The following is a 25,010-nucleotide window of genomic DNA, read 5'->3' on the forward strand; positions in this document are numbered from 1 at the left end:
TGAAGAAGTATGTATGAGTAACACGTTTCGGGTATTGGCTATTGTTATGATACGACTGAGAGCGGCAACAGTCGCGGAAGGGGCGCTGTTTTTGTGTTGGGTTGGTTGGAGCAAACAGAGGCAAGGACGCCCTAATCCTAAACGCTGGTTTTGCGTGACGATTACCATTTACCGGCCTGCGAAACCCAGCAGCATTTGATTCGAAACAGCAATTACACCTGTTGCTCCCTTTCTGCTCCTTCCCCTGTTTTCTCAGTCTACCATTTCTGTTCAAAAATCCCAATCCACTCCCCCCAGCCGCAAACCTTCCCCTGCATCTCTCGAACCAAGTCGTCCCTGGTGGCCACAGGCTTCATCTTCTTGGTGTCCAAGTTGTCCTTCAAGGCGACGACCTGAAAAAAGTACCTATGCTCGCCGTGGCCGACCGGTGGACGGGGTCCTGAATAGAGAGTGCCGCGCAGATTCTTGCCGAGTCGGAAACCGCCAGCGAGCCATTTCGCCTCGGGCTCGTCGGCGGTCGTCTTGGCCGTGTTGTCCAGTTGGAAGTCGTCAGGAACGACGGACGTCTTTGTCGCGGGGATGGCGTAGTAGACGCCGTGGTTCGGCACGAGGGGCAGTGGTGCGTCCGGGTCCTCGCAGATCAGAAGCCACTCTTTGACGTCGCCCTGCCCGATGTCGCTCTTGACGGTAGGGTCCAGCGACCATGACAAATCAGGGAACTTGGAGGCCCCGAGTTGAGAGTGCGCGACAGTGAGGTGCGCAGGCGAGGCGCCCAGCGTCGGCGACATGATTTGGATGTTCTTGGGAATGCTGGCGAAGAGGGCCGAGCGGGTCAGCAGTTTGGCGTCCCGGCCTTTCTGCGAGTAAAGGAGGCGGGCGAGGTAGTATTCGAGGTAGCGGAAGAAGCCCATGCTTTTGAGGTCGTGGTTGGTGTTGTGCTTGGGAAAGGGGAAGCGGGTTGTGCGTGTTGCGAATGGCTTGCAGCTTTGGATATTTTCGGTTTGTGATGAAATAGCTCTTGGACTTTCAAGTCGAACCACGTGCACTACGAGCATGACCACGAGCGGCTCCCCTGCTATTCTTATATAGGAGTTGGTGGCACCGTTGTGCTGATCTGTTGGGAAATAAGTTCCTAACCCACCAACTACCACAACACTTTCCTGTGGCGAGGAGGCAGGGATGACGAGACTCTATGTAAATTTCCCATTTCCTCGCAGCCACAACCATCTCGAGCGACAAGTCCGCCTTTTAACTACAAGCACGTAGGGGGAATGGGAACGGGACAGGGGCATGCATGACGACCGGTGCCCGTTCTGCTTAATCCCGGCGGCGGCTTGTGGAGATGCACGGGTCATGTATAATTTACAGAGTATTCGGTGCTGTACGGAGGAATTGGGCGATGGCGTAGCGTGGGAAAGCAGATCATACCGAGCGAGCGAGGGAGAGGAGGGATACGATGTAGGCTGTGACGATGGAAGGGAGATTTTCCGACTCGGACTCGGACTCGGGCTTGAAACCGGCCTTGTAGAGGCGTGCAGAGACCGCCAATTACTGGCCAAGGCGAGCATGAAGGGTGCCTAATGAGGACAAGCGAGGCCGGTACCGGGCTTCGATGGGTTGCTAGAATGAGATGGAGATCATCAATCTACGATGAGCAAGGAGTCATCCTGACGCGGATAAACCCCAGGAAAAGGTCTTTGGTACTTTCACAAGTACCAAGCAGATAGCCGACGCACGATGACATCCTACCAAGTACAACGAACTACAAGTACTTCTCAAGTAGGTCCTGTCAAGACATCTTCCATTGCTTTGATCTCTCCCACTCATTTCCCGCATTTGGGGAAATATCTCATCAGGATAGACCACCTATGTGACTGACTTCTGATCTGCCGCTCTTATCCCATCTTTCTTCGCTGTCTTTTGCCATGACCATTCCCTTATTCTCTTAGCTGACCCTGTCGCCCACCTCGGCGCGCCAAATCTTCTCTGTTCCCTGATTCAAAACAAGTAGCTCCTTGCAAGGCAAAAAGGTTCTCGAAGTTGAAATGAGCAAAATATGCCAGTTGCCAATATCAAACCCTGCTTGCAACAAACAGTTGCTGTCATTAGGGGGGGTCCACGCTGGTTCGCTAAAAATTCGGTCTGGTGACGTCTTCGCTCATTCAGTCACCCAACAGTGAAAATAACCCGGGATATTTTCCCATTGAAGATAGAATTGAGCTTTTGTCCAGAACGAGAACCGGTCCGGGACATACAAGTACAACGCAGGAGATGAGGTGATCCCACGAGACATACCACCTATGCGTCATTTGTGTGCTGAGAAGAAGTCGAAAAGGAGAGAAGCAAGGGCTTCAAGATAAAAGACCAAGGAAACACACGAGTTGTTGCGCGATATATTGCCGCAGCCCATCAGCAGGATGCACCTATTACACGGTGGTAGAAGACTGGCTGGTTGGCTAAATGTTTTCGATTAGTTGGTCCCTGAGAAGCCCCCGTGCTTGCGTCTGGGGTAGCATGTGGCCGGAACACGGGACAGGTGATGGGTCGTGATTCTGCGGCGTGTCCGAGAATATTCCATGCATTCCAACTATTCCATGCGGATCTGTGTGCAAGCGGGTGGATCTGCGAATGACGAAAATACATTCAGATCTTGGGTGATCTTGGGGGGATCCTTTGAGCTCCATTGATGGGGCCAGAGGGATTTGGGCCATAGCACTGGTTCCAACTAAGTGCTGGCAGAAAGTGGCCAATGTCTTTTGATTTGGCAGACAGTAAAAAAGGGCAGTGAAAGAGGAGAGCAATAAAAGGGACTGGATGTCGATATTCTTGTAGAAGAGATGAACGACTCAGAGCCGCAGCTAGCGCATTGAAGTTTGAAACGGACGATTTGAGGGTCAGAGAGAGGGAAAGAGAGAGACAAAAGAAGGTGGTGGATATTGGGGGCTATTTTGCTATGAGGGATATAAATGGCAGACAAATGTGCGTCACGTGAGAAATCCTCTAGGCGCCGGGGCGAACAGCTGGGGGCGCTTGGGTGCCTGGGTCTTTTTTCGTTGGGTACCCAGTCTTTAACCAGTCCAGCGCCTATTTAGAGAAACCACAGGCACTCCGTGCTTAGCGGCTGGCGCCCCAACTACCCCCTGCAGCCGTTGGTCGTCCATGAACCATGCCCCAAACTACTGCGTCCTTAGAGGGTTGGGCACCGAATAGGCCCTAACGGTGGTGACAGGTCCTCCTGTCCTCCCCGTAACCACTCCCGGTGCTTCTCTGATACGTCCTTTGTTATCGGTAGCCCAAGTCTGCAACTCTTGATAAATAAAACCATCCATCGGCCTCGTTTGCTTTCAAAAAGACATTCGGCTTCTTCACGCTTGATCCCTGTTTTAGCCCTTCAGCCCCCCTCCAACTACTATCCTTACCACCCTTTTTCTCAGCCGTGACCGCTGCAGTTGGTCATCACCTTCTGCTGTCCTCGACCCCAACCACCCATCATCGACCCAAAGCAACTCGTACCCTATCGGTGAGTTAGCAGTGGCATTCCTGACGCATGGCGCACGCAATACCCATCAAGCACTTGGTTATTAGGTGCCTGTGAGCCCCCAAAAGAGTTGGGGTCACGTAAGAGGCGCGCGTCGGCGTCCAAGGATCACTCATCCTGGTCCGGCCGTTTGTGCACCCGTCACCGGTTAACCGTCACCCCGTCATCCATTCACCCCCTCCATAGCCCTCCATCAGAATCTTCTGAGAAATCAACTTCCTCTCTCTCTCTTACACGAATAGCAATATGCGTCGCGGGCCATGTGCCCCAGTCCATTGCGCGCAATCTCCAAACTCTTGCCTTTATAGCCTTTAGCGAGCCTCCTTCCAGAACCCTCTTTTCCCTCACCATCCCAGTTTTCGCCATCCCCCCCCTATCCCCTATCCGCCTTCGTCCGATAGCGTCAACTACCTTGGTGGTACATTCCTGAAGACCTTGGCTGACTTGCACAGCACTGGAATCAGCATTTCCAGGGTCCGATTTGACGTCGCCGCCCTAGCCGATCCATCCGTTCTGCCGGTCGACAACTACAAGTTTCAGCTCTGCTCCAGCCTCACTCAAATTTGACGTCCATCGTCCACCCCAGAGCAGATCCCTCTCGCTGAAAAAAAATCCAGACTTTTCCAGGAAAGCAATGGAAATCGACCGTCGGCACCTTTGTCTTTGATCCCTTTTTGATCCGCTTGCTGTCCGCCATCGTCCAGTCACAATGCGTCCCAACTTGCTCAAACGGGCACACAGCCATAACAAACAGACGCTGAATAATCTGTTACATTCGCGGGGCACTTCACCGCATCCTCAGCCCGAAACAATCTCCGGCCACAAGCAAATTGAAGAAGAAACTCTTCCCAAGTACAATCCAGACCACTGGTACCCTGTGCGACTAGGCGAAGTGTTGCATCATCGCTATGAAATTGTCGTCAAACTTGGGTTTGGCATGACAGCCACCGTCTGGCTCGCCAGGGATCTCCAGGCGTAAGTCTCCATTTGATGCTGGTAATTTTGTAATGCTCTTGTCTAAGTTGTGGTTTTCATGCGGAACAGTGATGGCAATGCCGGAAATCGTAAATATGTCACTGTCAAAATTAATGTCAACACCCTCGGTGAAGACTTTCAAAAGGGCCGACGAGAGATTGCCCAGAAGCTCTTCTCGGCAAACCCCAAACACCCGGGCTATAGCCACGTCCGATTCATGCTCGACACCTTCAAGGTCAAGGGAAAACACGGCGACCATCTGTGCATTGTGTACGACGTTCTCCGGGAACCCATCGATTTGTGTATGGAAAAATTCCCCGGTCGGCGATTCAGTTGCCCAAAGCTCCGGATTTTGCTACCGGCTCTGTTGCAGGGTCTGGACTACATGCATTCCGAATGTCATGTTGTGCACACAGATCTGAAGGCCGACAACATCATGATGGGGCTCGGCGATCCCAACATCCTCGATCACTTTGTGCAGAACCAAATCGATCATCCGGCACCCCGGAAAGCGCCCGATGGCCATGGACGGGTCATATATACATCTTGCAGTGATTTTGGAGAGCCGCCCAATGAAGCCGTCATCGCGTCCGCCAAAATCACCGACATAGGTCTGGCAGCATGGGGAGACGAGAAGAACACGAAGCCCATCCAATCCAACGCTTTTATGGCGCCCGAAGTCATCTTGCAAGCGGGCTGGTCCTATCCTGCCGACATCTGGAACCTGGGAGTCATGTTGTGGGATCTGTTCGAACATTTCGGACTATTCGATCGGATCGATACGAAACCTGGCCAGTACCATCCCGAGCAGCACTTGGGTCTAATGATTGCTTTGATGGGCCCACCACCCAAGGATTTTCTTAAACGTTGTGCCAAGGCACCGCTCTATTTCGACTCCGACGGCCAATTTAAATATCCGGAATATATCGAGGACCACACGTTCGAATCTTCCATTGTAAGGTTAAAAGGGGAAGAGAAAGAAATGTTCATTGATTTCGCCAAGAAAATGATCGCGTGGGTGCCCGAAGAACGGTGGACCGCGAAGCAATTACTCGAGCATCCATTCCTGACTAAAGAGAAAGAGTTTTTTTCAGCCACGCCGAGCCTTAGCAGGGCTTCTACGGCTTCGATCAGCTCAATGATTCCATCGCGAGCAGTTACACCAGGGATTCCACCATCGGGTTCACCTAATCCGGGTCCGAATTCCTCGCCGAACTCAGTGCCAAACACAACACTCTTACCTCCCAGACTCCTAGAGCTAGTGCCGTCTCTCTCATCTGCAGAATGCGAATCATCGACAAACTGCGAAGAGACAAAGACCGAGAAGTTGGCGACAAATAACGAGAAATCTACGTCGAGAACCTCGCTGTCTTTAAGACCCAAAATGGAGAGTCTGGCGGAGTCGAACAATGAGCCAGATGTCGAGGTCCCCAATTCTAAGCGTCTCTCGGTGAATAAGGCGAACAAGTGCTCGCAGGATATCATCGATGCTATCCTCAGCAAGGGCAAAAATCACAATCACCGAGTATCGCCAGAAGCGAAATAACAAAGTTGAATGAACTGGTTCGAGTATCGCTGGTTGGGCCTTTGAGTGTCCTTGATTCCGTCAGCAAACGCGGTCCCTATGAATTTATTGATCACAATTCTCCAGAGACATCGAATACTAAGAAGTGGCTTAATTGACAATACTTCTCCGTTGGACTTTCTCGCAATAAGCGAGTAGCTCTCGGCTGTGGGCTGGGATCGATGTTGCAACAAAGCTTGTGTGGAGGATGGTCTTGATCGATACAATCGAACCGCTCGGATTTTGTCTTGTGCAGCACGAGTACAAGTGGTCGAGACTGGCGTATAGAACACGCCGAACAAGCGCTACGGATGGAGGTATGGAGACCCGGGTGCATTTTCGTTCGAAGCAGGCGGTCGCTGGCTGGAGTCCACAATTGGACTGCATTATTGAGCTGAAGCTACATAACTTAATTGATACCCCTCTAAAGTGCGATTCTATTTGCTCTGCGGTTCGTCTTGCTCAACTTAGAGATCCAAGATTGCCTTAGTTGACATCTGGAAAACCTTACCAATCCAAGTAGCCATGTTACCTGCCTAATATGGGACGTCGGCGTTGCCCGTTTCCGTCCGATATTCTGCGTAAAGAAGCACAGTGCTCCCCACTAGAGCACAGTGACAACGGTGGAGCATACTTACTACAGATGCCACTTCGAATTTCCTCCCAAGTGAGTCTCGAGCACTCATCATCATCATCATCAACTTCCATCATTCGACCTCCTGGAGAATTCCCTCCATCGGCTCTAAGATCTCGTCTGCCCCGCAAACCTTTGTCTCCTCGCTAGCTGATTACATCTTGCAACATTATGATGCTGGCGATGTCTGGATGCTCCGTAGTTGGGCTTTCTCAGGACGCCTTCTCTGCTGAGCCATCGTGATGGGTCCTCCGACACGGTCTTGCCCAGAGAATATCGTCCCACGGTTTTTTGGGACGGTCATGAGTCCTTTTCCTGACAGTGCCCGAAGCCTAGAGTCTACATTGGACCCTCTCTGCTCTCTGGCTTTTCCATTGGGTTGGAACTGGGTCACCTTCGCGATGTCGCCCTTTGGTCTACCCCAAAGCGTTCCGATCGCTGACACTGCTTGTCACTTCGCGGCTTCAAATTTTATTGGGCCTACTGACTTTGCCCTGTGTTCGGAGTGAGGGGGCAGTGCAACCTGGATGAAACACCTCAAGATCTGTCTGAAGGCAACCGAAAGGCAAACGACTACTCTCGTACCCTTTCGACTTTCAACATCCATACCTGGTCTGTCTCGGCTAACCTCAAATAGCCAGGTAAGAATACCACCAGCCAGCTTAAAACGTTGAACTTGGGAAAGATGTGAATTTACAGTGGGTAAACGGGTACTACTCACTGGAAAATGCTTCTTTGGCGTGTATCTCTCGGGATACTAGTGTCAATCTTCTGGACCAGCTTCTTTTGGAGAGGCTTGGACGGCCGTTGCGCTCAATCGCGCCCCGGTGGCAAAATCTCGCCATCTTGCCTAGGGACATGGCCCTCCATCCCGTCACTGTGGAGCTGGTTGTCCTGCGTCGATAGTAACTTCATTCACATTGGCTTCGAAACCCGGTTTCTTGCGCCATGTTTAGCCTGTTTGAGGGAACTTTCTGGCTAGGCAGACTGGCACGGACGGCACTTTCTCCTGACTGGACGTCACGTTGAAACTTGAAATAAAGTCTTCAGATTTGCTATATCGCAGCTGCCACAGCCGCCTCGAAACTGGTAGGAGGAGGGCTGCATTGAAATGTCACAGCCACGGCGAAAAGACATAAATTCCCTCGCATCTCTTCGAGGGTTGAGGTTTGCTTTACCTGCATCAGAGCATTCATTACCATAATACAGAATATTGAAGCAAACCCGGTCTGCTACAACCACTGAGCAGCACTCAGACTATCCACCATGTGGTGAGCTAGACTTTCACAGATTCTGCGTTGCGAGTTTATTAACGCCTGGGTGGCAGTTACACGCACGGACATTCGACAAGCACGTTGTCCCGCGAACTCCCATCTTCAGAGGAGGTAGTCGAATACCATGTCCCCGCAGATCAGCATCAGGACGAAACGTCCTTGATGGCGAACGATACTTTCGGCCTTCCACCCCTATCCTTGCCATCTGGTAGCCCCAGACTCCACGGCCCGAAAAGCGAATACTGGTACTGTTGCGAGTGCGGCAATGGGCCCATGCTTTCCAAAAACAACCTGCATTGTTCGAACTGTCACTGCGCACGCTGTCCAAGGTGCAAAAAGGAGTATCGCTAGTGTCGGTCTCCCAGTCGTTCCACAAGTCCAGAATTTTGGTGATGTTGAGACTCCGGAACCACAGGACGAAGAGAATGCTGCCGAGAAGGAGTTGCAAAAAGAGGGCACACTCATTCGGAATCATAGCGTATGTGGAGGGATTTTGGTACTGGTGCAAGGGTGTTGTTGGATGTCTGTGTCCTTCTCCAGCCTTGTTCCCCAATCCGGATGTGCACCTGCAGATCCAACCTTCATTCTCAAAGCTTTCCTAGATTTTGAGCAATTTTCCCAGGCGTGTGCCAGTTTAGCCTTGATCAGGTGGGCGTTGTCGGTCGCTTCTTTTGGCTTAGCATCTACACAGTTTACTACATAGTGCGTTCGTTCAGGAGATAAATGACATTCGCTTGGCACTCTGGCGCATGGGACTTCTTTGGCTGGAGAAGGATTTGTCGAGAAACTTACATTTGTTGCAACAATTGCAATAATTTGCCATATGCATGAGCGATTTTTCGACGAATCGAGCATAGATCACACAGGCCTGGCCGTGAACCAGCAGTCATCCAGTCCGGTTGACAATGCTCAGCCGCGACGTAGTTCCATGGCAAGAGAATCAGTACAGTTAAAGAATATGGGTCGCTGCCATAACCCTCTCCCCCTCTCCTCCTCGGGCCCACGTGAGGAATCAGCGTGGCGCCCCGTTGCAGCCTTGCCTGCAAGGCTGACAGAGTGGCAGGATATGTTTCCCACCTGTGGAGCCTCGGGGCCTTTTGGTCAAGCCAAGAGGTGTTGGGGACTAGCCATGTGGTTCCCTGGTGCCTGAGTCGTCCGTGCCTCTTAAGGTACCTCGTATGTACTTTGTACTTGTCGTTCAGTCTCGCAGGACCGAGTACGCGTATCAATATGTCCAGATCCACTCCAGCGGGGCAACGAGGCTGAAACTGCAACTGAAACTCAAACTTGAAACGCACTCAGCTCACAGGCTAACTAACCACCTAACTAGCTTGCTTGATTTACTCGCGGTAGATCTGGCCTTCCAATTGCGCAATTGTGGGTGCTACTTAGGTAGCCGGTCACTGCACGATGATGTAAATCTGTCATTTGAATGGACATGAGACTGTCAAGCAAATGCAGGCTGCGCCCACCCAGCCCACACCCGCCCGAGCGCTCAGGCGTCCCCAAAGGGCGCGAGAAGAAAAGCAGAGACTGGCGGAGAGGGCAAAAGGCAGAAAGAGAAGAAATCCACAAGGAAATTCTGAACTGGACTCGATACCTAGCCTGTTAGCCAATGGGGATGGTATAAGCACGTAACACGACCCTGCGGATGATCAGGGTGGCGCAGTACTTGGTATCCATGTTACAACCCAGGAAAAAAACACGCAGAACAAAAATACAGAAAAGGGAAAGAATCAACAAAAGCGCGACGAAAAAGAGAATAAAAGCAATATTCGGCGGGCAGGGCAACGCAAGCGAAGACTGCCAAACACGGAACGACATAGAAGCCATGGAACCGTTATTCTTCTGAAACCCCTCCGTGCGGAGTTCGGAGTACTTGCGGGGATGGTGGACACAGACGAAACGGGCCAAACACCATCTAGGCAGTGCAAACAAACGGCATGGGGCTCCGAGTTCCGGGCGAGATCTGGGGTTGGCACCTCGTGAAAGGAGGTACCTATTAGGTACCCGCTCGCTCACTGCCAGGCAATTACGAGGAGGCCGCCTCCTGCAGAAAGTGCGTTCTTCTGCGCCCGGGTTCTGATGACTATCATCCATTTGATTGAGGCGTCTGTCTGGATGCACCTGGACACATCTGCACACACCACAGGGAGACAGAGTGAGAGAAAGAGGAAGGGAGGCGGGGGGGAGGGAGGGAGAGGGACACTGCAAGGCTGCAAGGCTCACACACCATCACACCCATCAGACCACCCTGCCCGCCCTGCTCTCCTCTCCATGAATTGCGAGCTGGTGCAGAACAAAAGGACCATTCTGATTAACTAGTCACATGGCTGACTTGGTGTTTCAACGAGGGTTGGACTCTCACCAGCCTAGGACCTAACCCAAATTCGATAGGCGGCATGCCTACTATTCCCATCATGCATCCGTTTCTGCTCCTGCTCTCTACTGCTTCTGCTGCCCTTGCCGCTTCTCCCAGAGCGTGTGCAACGTCGGGTTCCCCTTGGTGATGCCCAACCACGCGTGCGACTCCAACTTCGGCTTCCCGTACCGGAGCACGTCCTCCGGGATCAAGTGGGCGCGCTCGGCGTCCAGGAGCCTCGCGATGAAGACGACCGTATGGGCGTCCAGCGCGGTGGGGCCGACCCCGTCGCCGAAGATCCATGTCTCCTCTTGGTTTCCTTGTCCACCTCCGTGCTTGGAGGAGAGCAGCTGGCTGATCTTCTCCAGGTACCTTCTCGAGTCCGCTTCCACGCTGGCCACTGATTGGTTCTTGTCTTGAAAGGTTTGGAGCCTCTCCTGATGACTGTAGCCGGACGTTTGAGATCAAAGAAATGCACACTGCAAACAGAAGGGATGGACAGAAAATGGGGCGGAGAGGTTAAAACTCACCCGTCTAGCTTGACCTGCAGCATCTCGCGATATCGCGGAGAAGTATCAGGCCGAACCATGATCTCACGAACAGCCTCCATGACGCCCTCGGTGCGGCGGTCCTCGGGTTTGAACGAGATGGTCACGTATGAGATCTCGTGTAACTCCTGGAGCAGGGATTCAATCGTCTGCTTGTGCGCCGCGGGTACCAGGCTAGGATACCGATCGCAGAGGTATTTGGTGATATCCGTGCTGTCGATCAGTTTGACACCGAGAGACGGAGCGAGGAGGGCCGGGACCTAGATCGTTCCGAGTACGAAGTCAAAAAAGATACGTAGGAATGGGCAATAGCACGGATGGTTCCAAAGCCGAAAGACGGATACTCATATTAACTGGCAGACTACTGCCCCACACATACATACCGTGCCCTTGGGATGTTTCTCCAGATACGACTCAGTCATCTGCTCGCCGGTGTAGATGTCAATGAAGCGTTCTTCGGGGTCGACCGCGTCTGCAGCCGATTTCGGCTCCCCTTTCACACGCAAGGTGTACAACACCATCAACGAACAGATGGAGAAGGGGTTGTAGTAGAGCTCATAAGGGGAGGGTTTGGAGCCATTGGTTTGCGCCATTGGATGCCGAATATAGAACTCCTTTCTAAGCTACTGCTGACGTTGAAACCGAAGATGTTTTCCTGTTGTTGTAGTTGGCACTGTCGTATGTGCGGTGAGGCCCTGGATTGTTGGGGCTGGAATCAAGATCGTACAGGGTCTGTGTCGCTGTCTATCAAAAGATCGTTGGACAGATTGACAGACTTATACCGAGTATATGTGTGCGGATGTGTACATGATATATAGTCTCTGTTGTCAGCATGTAAATATATGCCCAGCAACCCAGATCCCCTACTTACGCGGTAGGTATCTACGTAGTATTCCGATGTCCACCCGGTGTGGGTTGCGTCAGTCGTGTAAGATTATGATACGAACGGCCACGTCCTCCAATTTTCCATTGCGTTGTGATCATGGTGCCGTTTGCCCCGTCACTCAGCCTCGGCTTACCGGCCCCTCTCAACCCGTGCTCAAGCTACTTCGTTAGACGCCTTCTCCGGTGCTGAAGCGTCCCAAGATCGATCTTCGTCCGAGACTGGTGGTAGGTGGGACCGTCAATGCAGGGCTGCAAGGCCATTCAGGCCCTCCGCGGTTTGTGTGAGACTCGTCGCCCAGAGCGAAGGCTAGGGGCCCACAACTTAGGTCCCACGACTTGTCTCACCTCCTTTGGCCGAAGACACCTTAGCCGAACGACCGTTCTCCGGAGTCTATATCGATGCCTGGATTCACTTGATGATTGACTCTTCCCCTTGAGATGGCATCTCGTGAGGGGTCCTGATGACTTGTCCGGGCCATCTCACCAAGCCCATCATGTTTCCGCTCACGTATTCTCGCTACTGCCGAGCAGGAGAAACAAGCTTCGGATTCTGTCCATAAACAACATTTCTACAAGAACTGCAAGTTTCCAAGGAAGAGGTCTCGAACTGAACGAGGACACCACTTTCATAGGCCAATACGCATGAATCCTCGTGTCTTGCAGATCTTTCCGTACTGCAAGGATATATGCCAGTATCTGTTCCCGTGTCCAGCCATGCACTCGCGATAGCAGGACCATGCTCAGACCTTCTATTTGCCAACGCCCACATCCCGACAATTTTGTGCTTCGGATCTTTTGGCTAACTATTCGTGGGCCACTTGAAGAGCTTCACGGTCACGTTTGTGAAGCCAGCTGCTATCATGCGGTCGCGGTGATGGATGGCTGCACCCAACGACCGGCCCAACTTGTCACTGGCCTCTAGCAGCAACGAGCTCCATTCATAAATGGTCTGGCCCTCGTGAAATGACCCCGTCGTCAGTCCCGAGAGGGAAAATGCAATCTTGTGGCCCCAGCCAGCCACCAGGGGTTAAATTCCTGGGGGCGCGCAAACAGAGCGACACTGTGTTAGTGCATGGACCCAGAGCTCCAGGGTGGAAGAAGGCGGAGGGGTAGGTATCAGCTCTATCAGACTCCGAGAGGAGTATTGTGGAGCAGGAGTCGAACATATAAGTTTTACCCATAAAACCAGGTCAGTCAGCAGAACTGCCCACCATTATTCTGCCGAAGATGTAATCGAAGGGGAACGACCACGTCCATTCGTGTTCAAGATCATCAATCTCAAACGAGCAATTGGGTGGAACACTAAATGGCCGTCAATCAGCCGTCACCGAGATACTTCCGCATCACCTGGAACCCACTGTGTAGGCTGTATCGGGCTCAAATCGACGCCAATGACCTCCAAAGCAATGGCAGTCAGTACATTACAACGTGAGCCAGCTAGACCGCTAGGATCCTCATACCAGCGCTGCGGGGTGTGCATCGGCTGCAGCAGCCGTCAGTGAGAGCTCGAGAAGGCGGGCTATACTAGAGCAGTACCATTCTGGATCGCCCAGACGCCAGTTCCCATACCGACATCAAGGACTCGTTGAGCCGTCTCTGCTCCCGGCGCAAATGGGCACGACCTCCAAAGGTTGCTACAAAGTGTTGGTTTTGCAGATCTATCGCCCAGTATCTAGATCAGACTGGAGGCGTTTGCATTTTTTTAAATGATAGTTTAACTGTACCTGGTCTTTCTCTCTCTTGCTGGTGTGAGACAGGTCAGCGAAGGCACGCTGAAGCGAAGAACCGCGGACGATGGAAGTATCACCTCGTCATTAGGCAGGATATATTCTGGAAGCGGTGGGTGTTAGTCTCCAACGCTATTGACATGATGACCAGAACGCAGCACTGGCTTCCCGCGCTGAGCGCGTGGTAAGTATGGCCATTTTCAATCTGAAAATTACGAATCGTGGATGTTATTGACGCAGTAGAGATTTGATCATTGCCCTACACAACATCCGACGTGTTATTGCTTTGCTGCTTGATACAGAGCATTGCCCAGTTTACCAGGTCAAGGGCCGAGTCCTCGTCATTGTCGGCCTGCTGGGATCGAAACTCAGCAATAATGGCAGGATAACAAACGGATGTCGGTACTTACTAGAATGAGATCGACATGGTGCCTGTCGTCGGCATCCTGCATTGTTATCGACAACAGCTCGTACCTAACGTAGAGCGTGTCCTCCTGGGGAGAAGACTGTGGGAACTTAAACAGATGGTATTCGGAAGGCAGGTTGATCGTGGTCTTGATTCCTCCTTCGTGGTGGATTTGCCCGAGTTGCTAACTCCCGGCCCGCTCGCTTCGTGGCGAGGCTAAAGACACATCCGCGGGTCTAGACCACGGTCCAATGCCGGTAGAATCAAAAGAACATCCGGGAGACGGCAGCTATGGGTTCTAACGATTTAAATTGGCGCTTTTCATACGGATGCAAGCACAGCATTTCAATGCTACGTCGTGGTTGATGCGTGAGAGCCACATCTCAGCAACCTGTGTAGATGTGCTACCGTCCTTAGATACTACCCCACCTGGCTCGGCCTCTAGAAAGACTCGATAATACTATCCCGACACGACATCGAGTCATTCTGCGGAGTCCTTCTTAGGTTTGAAACCTCAGCTGTGCTCTCTCTACAGGTGTCTTCTCGTTCCACAGTCCAGTTGGGGTAGCTGCAGCTCAACATTCCCACTGGACTCTTCCGCTTTGTGATCCTCAGCATGAGGTTAAATTGTGTCATGACGCCGTAGTCAAAGGTGTCCATAGGATGAGCTGGATTGACAACAGGAAAGTCGAATCGTCGTAGAAGCTGCAACAATCAGTTGCATAGACTCATTATGACGATTTGCACTTACCTCGACGAATACCTTGTTCAGCTCCAACAAGGCAATGGGCTTGCCTAGACAACCCCATTTACCTTGACCAAACACGAGCTCGATAGTGTTTTCCATGGTTGGAAGTTGCTCGCCCTGAGTTCGTAGCCATCGCTCGGGCGAGAATAGGTCTGCATCATCTCCAAACACATTCCTGTCTCGCATGACTGAACGTCCGCTCCAGCCAACGTTTGTGTTGCCGGGAACCCGATGGCCACAGACTACTGCCTCCGTGCCCGAGACTCGCGGGACGATGTCTGTAATAGGTGGCCAGATCCGAAAGCATCCTTTGATGAATGCCTGCAATAAGGGGAGTGCTCGTGCTTCGAAGTCCTTGATCGGCACCGATATCTGACCAGCTTTGACGCCTCTATCAATTTCTTCTTGCAGTGTTTGATAAACCAGTGGTGACGTTGAGGCGTGAAAAATCCCTATTCTGATCACCGTGGCGGTTGTGTCAGAGCCTGCCACGATTTGAACGAGGGACTCAGACTCGGCGTCTTTTTGTGTAAGACCGCGAGCGACGAACGATCCTAGCATATCTCGTTTGACAATCTCCGAATCGCCGTATCGCTCTGACGCGATTTCTTTGGCAATTCCCATAATCTTGCCGAGTCCAATGGCGTCAGTGTGCGTTGGTCGGATCACTTTGAACAGAGGAGAGTGAAGAACGCTCAAGAGCCCTGGTAGCAAGGCTATCATTTGCATAAGAGGAAGTGATTCTTCCGTTGTTTTGATGTAGTCGAAGAGGTCCTCATATTTATCCATGAAGCCAAATGTTCCTCGTAAAGCGAATGTGGAAATGAGGTCCAAGGTCAAGAACTGGATCTTACGAGCAAAGTCAACCGGGCGGAAATCCGTCTCAGTCGAGAGGTACTTCTCCTCAATAAAGCGAACGAACTTCGCTACTTGATAGTCGATCGACTTGTGTAGACCGTCAATGTCCTTTCCAGAGTACTATCTCACCTTAATCCTCGGATGGCACATCAATGAAGATACTTACGCCGGGTGAAAGTTTGGACCTGAGAAGGCTGTGTAGGGTGCTGTCACGGATGGACAGGCTGCAATCATTTGGTGGGTCGAGTTGGAAGCCCTTGAACCATGGCGCTCGATCGAACTGAGAGCGCACTCCCCACATACGGCGAATTTCAATTGGGTCACCACAAACCAGATATTCTGGTGCAATGCGGACAAGGGGGCCTACAGAAGAGGATCAATCAGTGACCCAAGCCGATATTATTCCTTTTCTTTTCTTTTTTTTTGGTTCGATCGAGAGGGCGTACCATATTTATCGCATAAATTACCAAGATCCTTGTAAAGCGTCCCTCAGAACGCTCTACGAAGCACCCACAGATCGGACCAGCCACGCCCAAACGGGCGTGGGATGTGCCACAGCCTTTTCCATGCCACAAATTTACGGCTGATAAAGGTGATTGCAATTACGGCCAGGCCAATGAGCCAATAAGCCATCCTGGACAGTCGTTTTCTCGTATGCTTCTACCCCTAAATATCTGGCCTTGTCTAATCGTGCAGGAACGGTTGTTGAAGCAGTCTAGAAAGAAGCCGGATTTTGAGGTGGCGGATGTCTGTAGAAACGGTGGGGTATAGTCTTGGGCAACTATCTTGAGCGAGTGTACGAGGTACGGGGTATGGAGTAGCGACTGTTAGGAGGGACATTGACTATGAAACGGTGGGCAGGAATACCATCGCGCCAGACTCCCCATAGAAGATTAGAGCGCGCCCCACTTAATTCCGCTTCCTCCCCCGCCGCCGCATACTGGTAGACCACAAACATGAACAGCCTATCAACCGGCGAGGTATTTAAGGCTTGGAGTATAGTGCCCACTCAGACTGTACGGGGTAGAGCTTTGGAAAGTCATCAGAGGCAATTGTCTAGGTTCCCCTACCTGCTGTATATTGCTCTTCCCCCATGCCTCAGCCTAACCCCTGCAAGTGTGGGCGGGCTCATTCTCGTCCGTGATAGGACTTTATCTACTTACCAAAGTCTTGTCGTGTCCGCCTGCTGGCCGGTGCAGGCTGGGTTCTGACGGTGTTTCCTGGGGTGATCCTGGTGGAATGGGATCGATGTCTCTTCCTTTTTCTGCTTCTCTTTTGTCTTCTTGCTTTTCTTGTTTGGTCAACTACATATGTCATGTACATTTGTAAGCCACACATATGAAGAAAAGAAGGACGGCTAGAGAAATAGTCTCATTTATCCAAGAGGACACCAGCAACAAAGAAGAATGTGTATGGAGCAGGATCAGGCAGATGAAAGCAGCGTCTCATTGAATCCCTTCTCAAAGTTCTAAAGCAGTCTAGACCTCTTCAACCTTTTCTCGCCTACGATATGTCCCCCGTAGCAATGCTTGCTTTTATCTAACCTCGGACTTCCGGCCCAACAGGCGGCCGACTCGCGGCCAAGTTGCATTGACGAAACAACCGAACTTCATCCTTGTCGAAGGCGCCCACAACACTGTGCAAAACTCCGTGATTGTTGAACAGCACAAGGTCTCCTTCCTCCCAGTCGTGCGCATACACAAGCTCTGGCGCGATGCCAGGGCGCTGTAAGTCGTGCACGATCTCTCTTACCTTGGCCAAGTCGCCAATGACGCTGCCGTCACGAAGGTGGATCTTGCGAACGACGGACGGGTGGATTTGCAAGGCGAACCTGCCGGTGATGGGGTTTTGCCAGACCATGGGCTGGATTTGGACGTCGGTGGCATTTTCGATAGGCGGAAGTTCATCGATGGGTACTTCCTTTCCTTCGGACACCATGCCCAGCCCGTCCGGGCGTGATTTGGCCGTCGAGATCCAGACATATGGATGGGGTGCATATTCGACTTGGGAGGTGAGCACGAATTCCTTTTGCTCGGCACTCAAATTCTCAAACATTGTATATCCGGATACAAAGGCGGTGGTGCCGAGAGGGACACGAAGGGTGTCATTGCTGCCGTCATCGTAGAGAACGGTTTGGGTCCGTCCGGTGGGGACCTTGACAGCAAGCAGCGATGTCACGAGCGGCGGCTGAAGGCCCCCGAACAGTGCGGCGTCAATGTGCCAGCGGTAGAAGCGGGTAAAATCCAGGTCTTGGTCATCAGGAATGACGGTCTTGTGGAATGTTCGATGATGCGGATGCTTTAAGGTGATGTTCTTGAGGCCCTCGTACTCGGGGACAAAACCGTTTCCAATGACCTGAACCTCGGGCTGATGGGGCACGGTTTTGAGGTCGGGATGGAGGATGGAGCGCTTGGCGTCAATGGTCTTGCCGTGGCCGTATGACATTGCCTCAGGATCGAAGCGTCGGGTCAGTTCTGCCTGGCCCTTGGGTGAGAGGTTCGACTGAGACTTGATGCAGATGACATTGTAGGTGTAGAGGGCGTTGCGGAGGGCCTCGAAGCCCGCATCTGAGAGATTGTCCAGGTCCACATGGTCGACGAGTGCCCCGAATTCGGGTCGAGACGGATTGATCGGCGAAACCGTGATTCCTGGCATGGTGAATGGGTATTTTACTTTGCGGTCAGATTGTCGGTCCTGCTTGTGTTTGAAATGTGAAGGCTGTTGAAGGATTGCGAGAATGAAAGGTATAAATACATCCTTACGAGAAGAGACATCACTTCAGATGGGCGATACTTACCATGTTACTTACTTCATGTAGCAGCCTCGTACAATGCAGAAGGACGTGTTCTCGGCAGACACCTATCTGAAATTGCTTGGGACAATCCATCTCAAGCTTTTGATTCGACGCAGAAATCGGGACGACCAAGATAAGAGCGTCCGAGATGAGACGGTATATCACAAGGCTCGGCCATCACCGAAAGAGGGATTTTGGGGCGAACGTAGAAAAAGAGGAAAATTTGTGCGAGCTGATGCCAAGGCCCGGTGGTTGTACGAGATCGTACGAAGTTGATGGCGTCTTCCGCCAAAGTGCAAGTTTGGAAAAACTCACTTAACCTCACTGCTGGGGTATCACCTTCATCATGTACTCCGTACATGTCTATAACCATTCATATCATATCCTCTTCAAATCTGCGTGGTCTTTGACTTCCTCAAGCCTAGTTTTGCCGAAAGCTTTCGTGTACTTCTTGAGAACATGCCTTGGCTCTTTGTCCTTTCCACTGACATCTCGGTCCCTGATGGCACCGTTGTTTGGCGCGTTGCCGTCCGGCTTTGGTCGCTGAGGGTTTGCGACATGGTCGTCTTTTCTTCCAGACTGAGAAGATCGTCTGTGGTCGTGGTGTTGCTGGTACCCGATGCCATTCCTGATGATACCGCCTCTTTCTCGGGGACTCCCGGTGGAATGTTCACTTCTGCCGGAAGCTCGATGGGCAGGCGTCCCCCGCCGGGCAATTCTGCGGGACTTGTCGTGCCATCGAGCTCAGCAAACCCCTGTGCACCAAGTTCAGGGACCAGCGGCCTGTTGTCTTGTTTCGCGGCCTCGGACTTCTGGAACCGGTTCTTGTAAATAATGTCTTCGAGCCCCGTCCTGAGTTTGCTGAATTTCATTGCCGTCGATACCTTGGTCAGAGGGATTAATCGGTCGACCTCATCATGAACATGCTTCTGTAGCAGGACCTCCTTTCCAGCAAAAGTCTTCGTCATGGCCGTTGTGTAATAGACCGCCGCGTCCTCGATCTGCTTCACCGACACGTACTTGCCTTGGTATCGGAAGGCTCGCTCAAGAATGAGAATCATATCGCAAGCACATTTGAACAGCATCCTTGCTGTTGGAGGCGCGGCCAAGATGCATAGTGACAGCGCAAGTACTCCGCCAGCCCCCATCGTGCCGACAATTACACCTGCAGTTACCACTCCGACCCCGACAAACTCCGCTAGTGTCACCGTCATAAATTTCTTTAGATGGCCGAGAACCACCCGTGTCATGATTTCTTCCACTTCGTCTGGTAACGCCTTGGGAAATCCAAAACATTGAAGAATATGCTGACACAGGATTCGAGCAACGGTTGGCGTGCCTATGGCGCCCGAGAACGGTAACGGGACCATGGCCGTGCGGACCGCGTGGAGGCCCAAACGCATGCATTCTGTAATTGCGGAGTCAATCTTTTGCTCGACATCGACGACTTGTGCCGCAACTGCGAAGATTCGGACCTTTTCATCTTGAATCAGATCGAGGGTCTGTGTAAGAAGTCTCTTGACCCCTTGATCATCGTCTGTCGATACGAGTTAGAATTCTGGTTCACCTTGTGGCTCTTAACAGAGTACTAACCCTTGGAGAGACAGCAGTATCCGTCAGCCTTGTAGTGTTTGATTTGAGAAAGCTCCTGGCGGAGGGCCATGAACTGTTCCTCAGCCATTCTGTCTGCTTCTTGATTTGCCAGTCGCTGTGATTCGGGGTAATTGCCCGTCTGTTCCATGTACTTCTCCAGAAGTAGCATCTTGCGGAAGGCAACCAGCTTGTCCTTTTTCGTCCCAATAACAAAGACCGGTACGTGGTTGGAAAATTGTGCGATGGTCTGAAAAGTTCGCTTGTCAGCTTCCTCGATACGACTAACGTCCGAATCGACGCAGAACCTGTAGCCTTGATGAGCGAATCGATGTTTTGACTTGACCCCTGAAAACATACCAAATTACATGCAGTGCCTCAGCCGGATCTTTCTGAAATGCCCGATGGCGGAGAAACTTGGCAATCAACTCGAGTTCCTTGTCGCTTCCGGCTTGCCATCCTCTGGAATCATGGATCATGAGGCCGGGATTATTGGGAGATTCAAAAGCTACGTTGATGTCGTGACTGCCTTGTCTGTAGCTGTCAGATTCTTCGGTCTAGGCAGCGCCGTTAGTCCGCGACGCTGATCGAAAATGGTCGTGGAGAAGGAATAACCATTTCAACACCGAATATTTTGTTTATCAAAGTCGACTTGCCGACACCCGTCTTACCACAGACCAGTATTCGGAAAGCCTTTACACCACTTGCCTGCAGTTGCAGGCCTTCCAGCCAGGGAGGGATTGCTCCGTCGTCATCCTGCAAATAACGGTCTCGATAATCGGCAAGATCCTTTTTCAGGGACTTGAAGCGAGACTGTTCGTAGAATCGCGGATATCTATCAAGGAGGCAAAATACTGAAGGATGAATAATCGCCCCGTAGCTTCCTGTAGACTTGTCAGAATCATGTGTGTTTTGAGCCCATGGATCATGCTGTTTACCATCATCGCACCATCCAATAAATCCCTTTGAATTGAAGATTTTGCGCGAGGTGTTGTAAAGTGTACTTGGAGAATTGATTTGTAGATTGTGTGTTTGACTATCATCGGTGTAAATTCCATGCAGAGTCTGGAGATCATAGAGGCTGACTTGGATGCCGTTCGAATGTGAAATTCGCCATTCAATCTTTTCACTCTCGTCGATCTTTGGCACCTCACCCGCATATTGCGGAAATGCCAGTGACAGAGGATTTTCTATTTTCAGGGGGGGCGACTTCTCATTCTGGGACTGGAGAACGAGTCCAGCTCGCATACTTTCGATGAGCAGCCACTGCAAAGGATACAGGGACAAGCCATCTTCGCGCGTGCCACCTCCGAGATCTTGATTAGAGCCCATGAACCATGCCTGAACGAAACTCCTCCCCGGCATCTCCTGGGCGAATGGGATGTCGAAGACCTCTGCATTGAGTTGAGCACGTGTCTCGTTGAGGGCTAAGGCGTGTCGCAGGTGCCTTACAGATGGGACAAATGAGATGTCGTGCATGTGGCCTTCGGTAGTGTACTTTACGGTGTCCAGAACTCCAACGAATTGTATTAGTGGTGGCCGAGTTGTATGTGTTCGAAGAAATTCGACGATCTTGGGCCCATTTCTGTTGTCGTCCTCCTTTCGCGCTCTGTAGACATCCAACGCACTCTGGTAAAGGGTATCGAAGTGTTTCAATGACGTGCTCTTAGGTAAATACATAGTATCGAGCAGTCCAGCCACTGCACGGACGATGAAAGCGCCCCGTCCGAATCCGTACAGGAAGAGCTCGTCCTGTGGCTCTTCGATCGTCCCACATATTTCGCGAACAATGGATTTGATCTGTTCCTCGTAGTACGGTGTTGTGACACCGGTTTTCAGCCTCTCTATCAGACTGGGACCATCAGAGGCGGCGCGGTGGTAGCGGACAATCTGTTCGACCGTGCGCCCTTGCGTGTCAACGCAGAGGCCATTGGAGATGATGCTTTGGATGCGGAAAATATTGCTAGGGTTTCCATTTCCTTGGACCTCGTTAGTCTGACTCCATCACAGAGTATTGACAGCTTCTTGCACCTGAAGTTCCATTTTCTCCACTGTACTCTTCAGCGTCGACACAAACAATCAACCGCTTCGCATGCGTTCTTAGGGACATTGTCGGAGGGAGGAACTAGGAAGGGCAATAGGCGAGGATCAGTGGCCGATCGGAGGTGGAAAGGGTCATGATTTGGACCGTGAATCGAGCATTATGAACGGGGTAAAAGGACTCAGAAGCCCTCAACTACAGCCCAGCCAGCTGATGTCTGAGAAGACGAGAGTCCCAGTACTGGGTAGTGATTGACCCAAACCCATGGAGGGTCAGTTGGTGGCCTGAAGTTGAGCCCACTGCCATGTCGTAAGGATTCCCATATTCAGTCTGGTGGGTCGGCGTCGGCGGTGCCTGCAGTGCCTGTGTGGTAATGTGTTAAGCTAATCAAGGGTCTATGTACATAATAAGGGTCCTTCCAGGCACCAAGTTCCAGGGCGTAGCGGCCTCTATTGGCTCCCGTTTGCAACCTACGACGTTCCCAGGCACATCCTGCAACGGCTGGCGCTCCAGATGATGGATAAGCTTCAGAGCATACGCCCAAATACGCCCTCGTGCCGTATTCAGCCTCTACTTAGGTACAACGTCTTTCTACCCTGGCGCAGTCAACGAAAGCATGTCTAATGAGTGCCCCAGAGCAGGTAAGGTGTGCTGAATGTATCGATCCTGACTGTCGACTACATTACCGAGTACTCTTTCATCCTAAGGTTGCACGCTGAATGTCTAGCAGCTTCAGTTGCCTGTGCCGCTCTGTCTGATTCATTGTTCACCGGCCTCAAACATGACAAGAGAACCCCGGCCACGATGCGCTGTTCACCTCCCTTCTACTGCTCTTAAGCTGAAAGACGCTCCTCAGGCTTTCTCGACCTCCTGGATGCCGACTCCCCCCTTCCCTGACGCTCCAACCTCAATAACCTCTACTTTGGCCTTGTCACCCTCCATGATCACGGCAACTTCTTCGAGCGACGGCCCACGGGTTTCCGGATAGACGAAGAAAATCACGGTCGTTTCCACCGCAAGCCACACCACGTACACGATGTAATATTTCCATGTGATATCCTGAAGCCCTATCGGGTTGACAAACTGGTTGAAGGAGCTGCCCCCGCGAGAGAAGAACTGCGTAATGGCCACACCCTTGCTCCGATGGATAAACGGGAACACCTCGCAGATGAAGATGTAAGTGAGGGGCATCATGAGGTTGTAAAAGCCGTAATAGATGAAGATCAATGCAACCACAGCGGTCGCAGCTGAATGGTTCGAATGGTCTTGTGCGTACACCGCAGAAGCCGCAGTCCAGCAAGCAAAGAGCAGTGTCATGCCACAGTACGAAATCAAGTACTGCCGTCTCCGCGGAAGAATGTGAGCCAGCAGAGCCCCCGTGACCCCAGTCACCAAGTTCCAGCAGGAGAGGCCGAGATTGATCTCATTCTGTGTCCTTTTTTTGGTGATCCCAACAGTGGCTAGGACTTTACTCAGGTAGTAGCTGACGAGGCCATTGCCCGACCACTGCGAGAACAAGCCGACGCACGCCGCAATAAACACTCGCCGTCGATTGACGCCAGATGTCACGAGCTCTTTCCATGGTCTCTTGGTGTTCTCGATTTCCAAGCGGATAGTTTCCCGGATCTGATGAAATTCTGCTGCGACCAATGGACTTGAACGATCGCCTTCCGCATGGTACTTGATCAGAATTTCTAGAGCTTCTTCATGGCGGTCCTTTGAAATCAGGAAACGTGGGGACTCTGGGACAAACCTGGAAACGTCAACCTGTCTGTATAATCAAGAGATATTGCTGCTCACCAGATAAAAATAAGTTGCAACGTCGAAGGCAAGAGTTGCAACAGCGACGGCAATCGCCAGCTCCAGTTACTCTGCCAGGAGAACGTTCCCAAGGTGATGCCGGCGGCCAGGATCGCTCCAGCATACCAGCTCTCGTTGAAAAGGCCTGTGATAACAGACCGTTCTTTGGGGTATGTCAACTCGGCAATGAGTTGGGATGCTCCGCTAATTGCGTATACAATTCCCATCCCAAGGATAATTCTGGCCACCAAGAACATGGCGACTGGTTGGCCGTGTCAGCGGACAAAGGAATGAAGCGGTCGTTGAGTCACGTACTGTCAACTGCTGCAGCCTGCAGGATAGCACCAATTGTTATAATCGCACTTCCAACCACGATGCAAGCCTTGCGGCCGAAACGGTCATTAACATAGGGAACGAGTGGCACCGCACACACGGCTCCAATGGAGAAGGCTGCAGTAATCACACCTAGGAGGGCGCCGTTTGGATTGTTGAAGTCTAGTGCAATGAATTAGATGCGGACTGCTTCGCATGGTGGTCGACTTACAATCTTCCCAGGGCTGGACCGCCTGAAGTCCATTGAGCACGCTCCCGTCGAAGCCACTAGTGGATTCAACTCCCAAACTTGTTTTGCTAAGGTTAGCAACTTTTCAAACCAGGAACGGAGATCTCGAGCACTGAGGATCGATGGTGAAACGAAAGGCAGCACTCTGTCATGGATTTGAGGAGGGACCACACTCACGCCGCGGGGACAAGACACAGATAAAGACGTCGAAGATTCTTCTTCCTGTACCATGGTGTCTTGTCTTGTTGGACTAACCGGGTGATTTCAGACACATGCGCAACATCCTTAGCGGCGATATCATGACCGGCGACTGCCTTCGACATGCTGACTTTGTCTGTTCGGGTTGGTAATAATGGAGCTCAAGGAAACGCTGTGACCCTGGGGTGTGGAAACGGGGCTGGATTGTGCATGACCACATGGGAGCCAGACGGATCTTATATAAGGAGACAAAGCTAGCATTCATGTCCCTGGGCCATCTGCCGAAGCAAAAAGCCCATCACACTTGTTGATCTCAGCCTTGTGTTCCCATTTCCCCACGGACTGTCCCCACACATCCCCCAATTGATTGGAGTCGACACCGGAACACCGATACCAAGAAATGAATTTAGGCAAGAAAAGATTGAGGCAGAAAGGCAAGTCGTCTAGGGTCTCCGGGAAACGCCCGTACATCACGCTACCCTCTTCGCTCATGCGAGTATGGACAA

General features: G+C 51.8%; 6 protein-coding genes across 6 annotated transcripts; 1 reads left to right on the forward strand and 5 right to left on the reverse strand.

Moving 5' to 3' along the window:
* Nucleotides 1–257: 257 nt before the first annotated feature.
* On the reverse strand, nt 258–911 carry Z519_02062 (uncharacterized protein; the record flags this gene model as incomplete). The annotated part of the gene is made up of 1 exon (XM_016759819.1): nt 258–911. The coding sequence occupies one exon, from the start codon at nt 909–911 to the stop codon at nt 258–260; it is 654 nt and encodes a 217-aa protein (XP_016623340.1).
* A 3,336-nt stretch (nt 912–4,247) lies between these two features.
* Nucleotides 4,248–6,059, forward strand: Z519_02063 (uncharacterized protein; the record flags this gene model as incomplete). Its single annotated transcript, XM_016759820.1, has 2 exons — nt 4,248–4,513; nt 4,583–6,059. 2 exons carry the CDS (start codon nt 4,248–4,250, stop codon nt 6,057–6,059), a joined length of 1,743 nt encoding a protein of 580 aa, XP_016623341.1.
* A 4,371-nt stretch (nt 6,060–10,430) lies between these two features.
* Z519_02064 (uncharacterized protein) lies at nt 10,431–11,488 on the reverse strand (the record flags this gene model as incomplete). Its single annotated transcript, XM_016759821.1, has 3 exons — nt 10,431–10,791; nt 10,878–11,155; nt 11,279–11,488. The coding sequence occupies 3 exons, from the start codon at nt 11,486–11,488 to the stop codon at nt 10,431–10,433; spliced, it is 849 nt and encodes a 282-aa protein (XP_016623342.1).
* Nucleotides 11,489–14,354: 2,866 nt separating this feature from the next.
* Nucleotides 14,355–18,174, reverse strand: Z519_02065 (uncharacterized protein; the record flags this gene model as incomplete). The annotated part of the gene is made up of 4 exons (XM_016759822.1): nt 14,355–14,618; nt 14,665–15,639; nt 15,686–15,882; nt 17,064–18,174. 4 exons carry the CDS (start codon nt 18,172–18,174, stop codon nt 14,355–14,357), a joined length of 2,547 nt encoding a protein of 848 aa, XP_016623343.1.
* A 528-nt stretch (nt 18,175–18,702) lies between these two features.
* On the reverse strand, nt 18,703–22,013 carry Z519_02066 (uncharacterized protein; the record flags this gene model as incomplete). The annotated part of the gene is made up of 6 exons (XM_016759823.1): nt 18,703–19,850; nt 19,907–20,211; nt 20,264–20,460; nt 20,519–20,787; nt 20,842–21,882; nt 21,935–22,013. 6 exons carry the CDS (start codon nt 22,011–22,013, stop codon nt 18,703–18,705), a joined length of 3,039 nt encoding a protein of 1,012 aa, XP_016623344.1.
* Nucleotides 22,014–22,796: 783 nt separating this feature from the next.
* On the reverse strand, nt 22,797–24,629 carry Z519_02067 (uncharacterized protein; the record flags this gene model as incomplete). The annotated part of the gene is made up of 5 exons (XM_016759824.1): nt 22,797–23,697; nt 23,745–24,006; nt 24,060–24,239; nt 24,289–24,365; nt 24,484–24,629. 5 exons carry the CDS (start codon nt 24,627–24,629, stop codon nt 22,797–22,799), a joined length of 1,566 nt encoding a protein of 521 aa, XP_016623345.1.
* Nucleotides 24,630–25,010: the final 381 nt, after the last annotated feature.

Source organism: Cladophialophora bantiana, assembly GCF_000835475.1.
Source record: "Cladophialophora bantiana CBS 173.52 unplaced genomic scaffold supercont1.3, whole genome shotgun sequence".
In the NCBI taxonomy this organism is placed as follows: domain Eukaryota; kingdom Fungi; phylum Ascomycota; class Eurotiomycetes; order Chaetothyriales; family Herpotrichiellaceae; genus Cladophialophora; species Cladophialophora bantiana.